Here is an 11,630-nt window from a genome sequence, read left to right as displayed (position 1 = left end):
ATCAGGATCCAAGACATATTGAATTTTCAGGGCGGTCAGGAGAAATGTCATTTTGTCTTGCCAGCGGGTATAGTTTGTTCCATCGAAACGATCTAACTTAACAAGGTCCTGGTTCATTAGTTTGATGCTTGAAACAGAAGCGTCGGTGGCCATGATTTGAGATACTATAAGACTGTTAGAAATTTCGGAAAGATTAAAGGGATCCAGGCTTGAATCGTGAATGCAACAATTTCCTTATAGTATTTCAAGCACTCTCGATTGTCTTAGAGTTCTGATGCAGGAATACCCAAGATAATTCAGCCTTATCGAGTTTGCGCAAGACCGGCGAAAACCCGAATGCAGCGAAGAGCGTCTGGAATTATTTAGAGGATTTTCGGAATTTGTGTGTTCTATTCTGAATCCGGATTTATGCTTTTATAGGCCATGTTGATATTGTTTCACAAGGTAGCGACCCTTGGTGAAGCAATGTCCTTTTCCAATAATCATAATGGTTGGCCTGCAGCATGTTTCACCAACAGTTGCATGGTTTCGCCTTTGCAACATCTCATGAAGAGTTACAATCTCCGAATTCAAAATTCAAATCGTAGGCACTGACCAAAAGGAGTGCTCAAGTGCCGTCTACAAGCCGCCACTAGCGCCCTACGCCCACGGACCCGGTCTCGAGGTCGGAGCCGATGTCACCGGTGGCGACACCGGCGAGTGGTTGTAAGGTTGGGACAAGTGGCATAATGCTTGGGACCACCATATGTGTTCATGTGGCACTTTATCCTCTTTTGTCCTTTTTGTTGAGTTAATCATATTACCTTTTTATAAGGACTTACAAAGTGAGTAAATCATCCAATGTGGGACTTTATCTCATGCATTTATTAGCATTAACTCACTTCCACCATTTATCATTTTGGAACACACTTGTATTTAATAAATTACAATAGCAACATCATCCATACTAACATAAACAATAACACAATTTTACTCTTCATAAAGCCCAAAACAAACTCTTTTGTCACTCATCATCATCATCATCCAACTTCGTCTTATTCAACCAACACAACATAAAAAAAAAAAGAACAATATCACAAATCTCTGAACCGCACAACCACTATCAGATTCTTGAGTTAGAGAGTAAGTGAGAGATAAAGATTTGGTATCCTAGTTTAGTTTGATTGTTAATATTGTTATTTTTTGTTCATAATTGGAAAAGAAGAAATTATTTTTGTTTTATATTTTTTTAAAACAGAGAGACCGTGTTGTTGTTGCAACGAACAAGCAAGGAGGAAGAAAATAAATTTTTTTCACACAAAACTCCCTTGCCACGTTTCTGTTTATGGTTGGTTTGCTTTTAATTTTTTTTTAAAATCTCTCTTCCTCCATAATCAATGGCAGCCGCCCCTATCCTTTATTTTTTTTTAGTTTCTTTTTTTTTTACTATTATATATAATTATACTATTATTATCATTATAATTAAAACTATTATATAATACTATTATTATTATATTTATTATTATTACTGTTATTATTATTAATTATTTACTATTATTATTATTATTTATTATTATTATTAACATATGTAATACTATTATCATTATTATGGATTATTGATTACTACTACTCTTATATTATTACTATATTATTCTTATAATGATTACTATTATTATATTTTTTACTATTATAATTATCATTATTAAATTAGTTATTATTATTATTTTTGTTTATTATGGTTTAATCATTATTATTGTTAATTATTATTATTAATTATCATTATTGACTATTACTTTGTTAATTTTATTATTGATCATTATTATTGATTGTTATTATTTACTAATTATTATTATTGGTATTGGGATTTGTTGTGTTTTAGGTCCATAAATGGTTTTTGACACCTCAACATAACTAATTTGCATCATCTTATATATTTCGTTTTACTTGATTTTTATTTAAATTAGTAATTATAGTTGTTGGCTTAATTGATTAATGGATTCATTTAATTAATTATTTATTTTAAAATTATTAAAAATAAAATTTGATTTATTTGTCTCATCATTTTTTCACACATGCGTTGCAATTTCGGAGTTAAAAATTCAATTTAAGAAATTACTTAAACACATAGAGTTTATTGGCTGACATGAGATAGGGTGATTCCTACGTGAATCATTTTAAAATTGCTTAACATAACACTAAATTTAATAGTTTAAATGTCGTTTCTTTTTATCTTTAAAACAGTCGTTTAAAATCACCGGTTTTCACAAATGCATTGCAATTTTGGAGTTAAAAATTCAATTTCACTTCAAAAATTGCTTAAACGCGTATAATTTATTAAAAGACCTCAGATGGGGGGATTTCTACATAAATCACTTTATGATTGCTTAACATAGCGCTAAATTCATTAGTTCAAAACTCCAAATTCATTTTTGGTTCATTGGATTTCTCTTGGGCCTTCTTACAACGAGATTTTTGTTATTTACAGTTGTCTGTTGAGCCTATGTTGTTAATTGTTGTACTGTATTCCCATTCAACAAAGTTGTACCCTATTCTCGTAATGTGTAATATGTTTATCGCTTTCCTTTATTGCTATTGTATTAGTTGATCATTAACTCAATATTAAAATCAACCACTATCCGTTCTTATCCGATTATTTTTGGTCTTTCACCAAAATAATCGGGAAAATCATTTAAAATTACCTATGTTTCAATTTGAATTTTATTCATGTTTGTGTATTTTTATATAATTAGTAAAATAAATAATTTTTTTTACCAACCAATCAACATATGCCTTTAGTTTTTATTTAAAATTAATTTTAAAAAATTTCGACAAATGGGAGGATTTTGTTTTTCTTTTTTTTCTTTCCTCTCTCTCTCTCTCTCTCTCTCTCTCTCTCTCTCTCTCTCCCCTCCATTTTATTTTGTCTTTTACTGCTACCTCATTCTTCACTTCTCATACACCCATATACTTTCTCCAAAATCTCTCTTCTTTCCCATAAACTTTCTCATAAAAACACTTCCTTTCTTCTCAACACAACCTCCATACAAACTACAACATAAGCAAGTTCTCATCATCTTCACAAAACCAACACCACCTCCATACAAACTACAACATAACATATCTTCATCTTCATTCAAACATAAAATCATACAAAATTTTCACCACAACCTATCTCCTCCATCATCAACACCTCTAACCAACATCGTTTTCATCACTACAATAAAAACAACCTTAAACAACTCATCTCCTCATCATCACTTTTTTTCCAAAACTACATCATGGAAGCTACAACATCTTCTACACTAACATAAACAATAACACAATTTTACTCTTCATCATCAACACCAAAACAAACTTTTTTGTCACTCTTCATCATCATCATCCAACTTCATCTTATTCAACCAACATAACATCAAAAACAAACAATATCATAAACCGCACAACCCCTACCAGATTCTTCAGTTAGAGAGTAAGTGAGAGATAAAGATTTGGTATCCAAGTTTGGTTTGATTGTTAATATTGTTATTTTATGTTCATAATCGGAAAAGAAGAAATTGTTTTTGTTTTAATTTTTTTTTAAAAGAGAGAGACTGTGTTGTTGTTGCAACGAACAAGCAAGGTGGAAAAAAATATATTTTTTTCACAAAAAACTCCCTTGCAACGTTACTGTTTATGGTTGGTTTGATTTTAACAATTTGTTATTATTATTATTATTATTATTATTATTATTATTATTATATATTGTAAAATTTGATTTTAGTTTAGTATTGGGATTTGTTGTGTTTTAGGTCCATAAATGGTTTTTGACACCTCCGCATAACTAATTTGCATCATCTTATATATATCTTTTTACTTGATTTTTATTTAAATTAGTAATTATAGTTGTTGATTTAATTGATTAATGGATTAGTTTAATTAATTATAAATTTTAAAATTATTAAAATTAAAATTTGATTTATTTGTCTCATCATTGTTTCACACATGCGTTGCAATTTCAGAGTTAAAAAATCAATTTAAAAAATTACTTAAACGCATAGAGTTTATTGGCTGACATGAGATAAGGTGATTCCTACGTGAATCATTTTTAAATTGCTTAACATAACACTAAATTTAGTAGTTTAAATTTTGTTTCTTTTTATCCTTAAAATTGTCGGTTAAAATCACCGGTTTTCACATATGCAATGCAATTTCGGAGTTAAAAATTCAATTTAACTTCATAAATTGCTTAAACTCATATAATTTATTAATAGACCTCAGATAGGGTGACTTCTACATGAATCACTTTATGATTGCTTAACATAGCGCTAAATTCAGTAGTTCAAAACTCCAATTTCCTTTTCGTTCATTGGATTTCTCTTGGGCCTTCTTACAACGAGATTTTTGTTATTTACAGTTGTTTGTTGAGCCTATGTTGTTAATTGTTGTATTGTATCCTAATTCGACAAAGTTGTACCCTATTCTTGTAATGTGTAATATGTTTACCGCTTTCCTTTATTGCTATTGTATTAGTTGATCATTAACTCAATATTAAAATCAACCACTATCCTTTTTTATGCTCGATTATTATTCGTTTTTTTCCGATTATTTTTTGTCTTTCACCAAAATAATCGGGAAAATCATTTAAAATTACCTATGTTTCAATTTGAATTTTATTCATGTTTGTGTATTTTTATATAATTAGTAAAATAAATAAGTTTTTTTACTAACCAATCAACATAAGCCTTTAGTTTTTATTTAATATTAATTTAAAAAAATTTCGACCAATGGCAGGATTTCTTTTTTTTCTTTTTTTTTCTTTCCTCTCTCTCTCTCTCTCTCTCTCTCTCTCTCTCTCTCTCTCTCTCTCTCTCTCTCTCTCTCTCTCTCTTCTCTCTCTCTCTCTCTCTCTCTCTCTCCCCTTCATTTTCTTTTGTCTTTTACTGCTACCTCATTCTTTACTTCTCATACACCCATATACTTTCTCCAAAATATCTCTTCTTTCTCATAAACTTTCTCATAAAAACACTTCCTTTCTTCTCAACATAACCTCATACAAACTACAACATAAGCAAGTTCTCATCTTCTTCACAAAATTAACACCACCTCCGTACAAACTACAAGATAACATATCTTCATCTTCATACAAACATAAAACCATACAAAATTTTCACCACAACCTATCTCCACCATCATTAACACCTCTAACCAATATCATTTTCATCACTACAATAACAACAACCCTAAACAACTCATCTCCTCATCATCACTTTTTTTCCAAAACCACGCCATGGAAGCTACAACATCATCCATTCTAATATAAAATATAACACAATTTTACTCTTCACTCATCATCATCATCATCCAACTTCATCTTATTCAACCAACACAACATCAAAAACAACAACAATATCACAAATCTCTGAACTGCACAACCACTACCAGATTCTTGAGTTAGAGAGTAAGTGAGAGATAAAGATTTGGTATCCAAGTTTGATTTAATTGTTAATATTGTTATATTTTGTTCATAATTGGAAAAGAAGAAATTGTTTTTGTTTTAATTTTTTTTTTTAAAAGAGAGAGACCATGTTGTTGTTGCAACGGAAAAGCAAGGCGGAAGAAAATAATTTTTTTTCACACAAAACTCCCTTGCCATGTTTCTATTTATGGTGGGTTTGCTTTTAATTTTTGTAAAAAATATCTCTTCCTCCATAATCAATGCCAGCCGCCCCTATCCTTTATTTTTTTTAGTTTCTTTTTTTTTTACTATTATATATTATTATACTATTATTATCATTAGTATTATAATTATTATATAATATTATTATTATTGTATTTATTATTCTTACTATTATTATTATTAATTATTTATTATTATTATTATTTATTATTATTAGCATATGTATTACTATTATTATTATCATTGATTTAATGATTACTACTACTATTATATTATTACTATCTTATTCTTATTTTGATTACTATTATTATATTTTTTAATATTAGTTAGTATTATTATTTTTGTTAATTATGGTTTAATCATTATTATTGTTAATTATTATTATTAATTATCATTATTGACTATTGTTGTTGTTAATTTTATTATTGATCATTATTAATGATTATTATTGTTTAATAATTATAATTATTGTTATTATTTTTTTGTTGTATTATTATTATTTTTGTTATTAAAATTATTATTATTATTATATGTTGTAAAATTTGATTTTAGTTTAGTATTGGGATTTTTTGTGTTTTAGGTCCATAAATGGTTTTTGACACCTCCCCATAACTAATTTGCATCATCTTATATATTTCTTTTTTCTTGATTTTTATTTAAATTAGTAATTATAGTTGTTGATTTAATTTATTAAAGGATTAGTTTAATTAATTATTAATTATAAAATTATTAAAATATAAATTTGATTTATTTGTCTCATCGTTTTTTCACACATGCGTTGCAATTTTGGAGTTAAAAAATCAATTTAAGAAATTACTTAAATGCATAAAGTTTATTGGCTGACATTAGATAGAGTGATTCCTACGTGAATCATTTTGAAATTGCTTAACATAACACTAAATTTAGTAGTTTAAATGTCGTTTCTTTTTACCTTTAAAACTGTCGGTTAAAATCACCGATTTTCACATATGCATTGCAATTTCGGAGTTAAAAATTCAATTTCACTTCACAACAATAACAACAACCTTAAATAACTCATCTCCTCATCATCACTTTTTTTCCAAAACCACACCATAGAAGCTACAACTTCATCCATACTAACATAAACAATAACACAATTTTCCTCTTCATCATCAACATCAAATCAAAGTTTTTTGTCACTCTTCATCACCATTACCCAACTTCATCTTCTTCAACCAACAAAACATCGAAAACAACAACAATATCACAAATCTCTTAACCGCACAACCACTACCAGATTATTGAGTTAGAGAGTAAGTCAGAGATAAAGATTTGGTATCCATGTTTGATTTGATTGGTAATATTTTTCATTTTTGTTCATAATTGGAAGTGAAGAAATTGTTTTTGTTTTAATTTAAAAAAAAAAAAAAGAGACCGTGTTGTTGTTGCAACAGACAAGCAAGGATGAAGAAAATAATTTTTTTTCACACAAAACTCCCTTGCCACATTTATCTATTATTATATTTGTTATTATTATTATTATTATTATTATTATTATTAATTATTTACTATTATTTTTATTAGCACATGCATTACTATTATTATTATTATTATGGATTATTGATTACTACTACTATTATATTATTACTATATTATTCCTATTATGATTACTATTATTATACTTTTTTTTTTTTTTGGAATAATAATAATCTTTATTACCAAAATCAGATAAGTACACGCCGATCCTCAGATCCAGGCCCCAACCGACTCGAATACAATCAACTGCCACTAAAGGCTATTACAATACGCTGTCAATTTTCTATTCATTCTAAATCTACCCATAAGGATGTCATGAACATGTTGGCTTTGAAGCTCTTCCTTCCTCCCCTGTTGGAAACAAATCCTGTTTCTCACCCACCAAATGTGGTAAACCGTTTCAGCCAGCGCAGCTTTGAAAATACGCATTTTGTTGCCCTTCCCTTTAGCTTGTTGCCAAGCAGTATTCTCTATCCAGTCAATATGGATATATCCCAGCCCAAGTCTGTTGAGAATCTCCTTCCATGTCTTCTTTGTGAATGCACACTCAAAGAATAAATGGCCTCTATTTTCCTGCATATTACAAAACAGACAATTCCCATCAGTATAAGTCCCGTGTTTCATCAATCTATCTTTGGTTTGCAATCTGTCCTGACAGACCAGCCAAAGAGTAAAAACAGCCCTTGGTCTAGCCATGTTAGTGTACATTAACCTCCTCCAATCGACTCTTGGCTTGTCCCCACGCAGATGCTGATACATTCTACGAGTGCTATACATATCATTGGCCTGGAATTCAACCCAAATATCATTAGACATCAGTTCAGCTTTATGTTTACATATGGACTTCATTAACCATGAACTGTTGCTGTTGGGCTGGTAAACCTCCATCCCTCCATTCTTCAAGTAGTAACTATGCATCCACTTAACCCACATTTTATCCTTCTTCTCGCTCAAGCTCCATAGAAGTTTGCCAATGGTGGCTTTATTCCATTCCCCTAAGGCTATGATGTTCCTTCCACCATTTGCAATCGAATCACAAACATGGTCCCATGCCACCGGCGCTCTTTTACTCTTCTCGTCATTTCCAGCCCAAATGAATCTTCTACACATGCTTTCAATGTGCCTAATGATCTTTTGGGTAGGAGAAATATTTGCATCCAATAATTGGTTATGGCAAACAGCACACTTCTCACCAGCTGTAATTTACCTGCATACGACAAAAGACGGCTACACCAATGGTTAATTCTTACAGTCATTCTATCTAGCAGCCCTTGACAATTGTTGATGGTGAGCTTTCTACTGTTAAGAGGCACTCCAAGATACTTGACTGGAAGCTGCCCCAAAGAGAATCCCGTTGCTTGCTGCAAGTTTCCTTTAGTAATGCCATCTACCCCTCCCACAAACAGCTTGCTTTTAGGAATACTCATTTGCAAGCCAGTTGAGTTTGTAAAATTTTCCACCACCTGCATAATAAGTTGTAATGAACCAACATCCCCTCTCGCAAAGATCACAATATCATCAGCAAAACACATATCAATAAGCTTCAATTTTTCACATTTTGGGTGAAAATTGAAGTTTGGATTTTTATTCAAGGTTTGGAACATCCTATGAAGGTATTCCATCACCAGCACAAATAAGAGGGGGGAGATGGGATCTCCCTGTCTCAATCCCCTTTTTGCTTCCAGGATTTTTGAGGGTCTCCCATTGATATTGAACCGATACGAAGTAGTGGTAACACATTCCATTACCCAATTATTATTATTATTATTATTAAATTAGTTATACTTTTTACTATTATAATTATCATTATTAAATTAGTTATAGTTATTATTTTTGTTTATTATGGTTTAATCATTATTATTGTTAATTATCATTATTGACTATTATTGTTGTTAATTTTATTATTGATCATTATTATTGATTATTACTGTTTACTAATTATTATTATTGTTAATAATTTTTTTTATTTTTTTTTTATTTTTTGTTATTATTATTATTATTATTGTTATTATTATTATTATTATTATTATTATTATTATTATTATTATTATTATTATTATTATTATATGTTGTAAAATTTGGATTTAGTTTAGTATTGGGATTTGTTGGGTTTTAGGTCCATAAATGGTTTTTGACACCTCCGCATAACTAATTTGCATCATCTTATTTATTTCTTTTTTCTTGATTTTTATTTAAATTAGTAATTATAGTTGTTGATTTAATTGTATAATGAATTAGTTTATTTAATTATTTATTTTAAAACTATTAAAAAGAAAATTTGATTTATTTGTCTCATCATTTTTTCACATATACGTTGCAATTTTGGAGTTAAAAATTCAATTTAACTTCAGAAATTACTTAAACGCATAGAGTTTATTGGCTGGCATGAGATAGGGTGATCCCTACGTGAATCATTTTAAAATGCTTAACATAACACTAAATATAGTAGTTTAAATGTCATTTCTTTTTACCTTTAAAACTGTCGTTTAAAATCACCGGTTTTTCACATATGCATTGCAATTTCGGAGTTAAAAATTCAATTTAACTTCAGAAATTCCTTAAACCCATATAATTTATTAACAAACCTCAGATAGGGTGATTTCTACATAAATTACTTTACGATTTCTTAACATAGCACTAAATTCAGTAGTTCAAAACTCCAATTTAATTTTTGGATCATTGGATTTCTCTTGGGCCTTCTTACAACGAGATTTTTATTATTTACAGTTGTCTGTTGAGCCTATGTTGTTAATTGTTGTACTGTATCCCCATTCTACAAAGTTGTACCCTATTCCCGTAATGTGTAATAAGTTTACAACTTTCCTCTACTGCTATTCTATTAGTTGACCGTTAACTCAATATTAAAATCAACCACTATCCTTTTTTATGCTCGATTTTTATTCGATTATTTTTGTTCTTTCACCAAAAGAATCGGGAAAATTATTAAAAATCACCTATGTTTCAATTTGAGTTTTATTCATGTTTGTGTATTTTTATTTAATTAGTAAAATAAATAAGTTTATGTTACCGACCAATCAACATAAGCCTTTAATTTTAATTTAAAATTAATTTTAAAAATTTTCGATCAATGGGAGGATTTCATTTATTTTTCTTCTTTTTTCTTTCCTCCCTTTCTTTCTCCCCACGTTGCTCTCTCTCTCTCTCTCTCTCTCTCTCTCTCTCTCTCTCTCTCTCTCTCTCTCCCCTCCATTTTCTTTTGTCTTTTACTGCTACCTCATTCTTCACTTCTCATACACCCAAATAATTTCTCCAAAATATGTCTCTTCTTTCTCATAAACTTTCTCATAAAAACACTTCCTTTCTTCTCAACACAACCTCCATACAGCTACAACATAAGCAAGTTTTCATCTTCTTCCCAAAACCAACACCACCTCCACATAAACTACATCATAACATATCTTCATCTTCATACAAACATAAAATCATACAAAATTTTCACCACAGCCTATCTCCTCCATCATCAACACCTCTAACCAATATCATTTTCATCACAACAATAACAACAACCTTAAATAACTCATCTCCTCATCATCACTTTTTTTTCCAAAACCACACCATAGAAGCTACAACATCATCCATACTAACATAAACAATAACACAATTTTCCTCTTCATCATCAACACCAAATCAAAGTTTTTTGTCACTCTTCATCACCATTACCCAACTTCATCTTCTTCAACCAACACAACATCGAAAACAACAACAATATCACAAATCTCTTAACCGCACAACCACTACCAGATTATTGAGTTAGAGAGTAAGTCAGAGATAAAGATTTGGTATCCATGTTTGATTTGATTGGTAATATTTTTCATTTTTGTTCGTAATTGGAAAAGAAGAAATTGTTTTTGTTTTAATTTAAAAAAAAAAAAAAGAGACCGTGTTGTTGTTGCAACAAACAAGCAAGGAGGAAGAAAATAATTTTTTTCACACAAAACTCCCTTGCCACATTTATTTATTATTATATTTGTTATTATTATTGTTATTATTATTAATTATTTACTATTATTTTTATTAGCATATGTATTACTATTATTATTATTATGGATTATTGATTACTACTACTATTATATTATTACTATATTATTCTTATTATGATTACTATTATTATACTTTTTACTATTATAATTATCATTATTAAATTAGTTATAATTATTATTTTTGTTTATTATGGTTTAATCATTAATATTGTTAATTATCATTATTGACTATTATTGTTGTTAATTTTATTATTGATCATTATTATTGATTATTATTGTTTACTAATTATTATTATTGTTAATAATTTTTTTGTTTTATTATTATTTTTTGTTATTATTATTATTATTGTTATTATTATTATTATTATTATTATATGTTGTAAAATTTGGATTTAGTTTAGTATTGGGATTTGTTGGGTTTTAGGTCCATAAATGGTTTTTGACACCTCCGCATAACTAATTTGCATCATCTTATTTATTTCTTTTTTCTTGATTTT

General features: G+C 28.9%; 1 protein-coding gene across 1 annotated transcript; it reads right to left on the bottom strand.

The window, feature by feature from the left end:
• Window positions 1-7,343: 7,343 nt before the first annotated feature.
• Window positions 7,344-8,258, bottom strand: LOC127083318 (uncharacterized). The gene is made up of 2 exons (XM_051023630.1): window positions 7,793-8,258; window positions 7,344-7,705 (listed from the first exon to the last, which is right to left on the bottom strand). The coding sequence occupies exons 1-2, from the start codon at window positions 8,240-8,242 to the stop codon at window positions 7,385-7,387; spliced, it is 771 nt and encodes a 256-aa protein (XP_050879587.1). The 5' UTR covers window positions 8,243-8,258; the 3' UTR covers window positions 7,344-7,384.
• Window positions 8,259-11,630: the final 3,372 nt, after the last annotated feature.

This window comes from Lathyrus oleraceus, chromosome 5 (assembly GCF_024323335.1).
Source record: "Lathyrus oleraceus cultivar Zhongwan6 chromosome 5, CAAS_Psat_ZW6_1.0, whole genome shotgun sequence".
NCBI lineage: Eukaryota > Viridiplantae > Streptophyta > Magnoliopsida > Fabales > Fabaceae > Lathyrus > Lathyrus oleraceus.
Note: the sequence above shows the minus strand (reverse complement) of the source record. Positions and strands in the feature narration are given on the sequence as shown.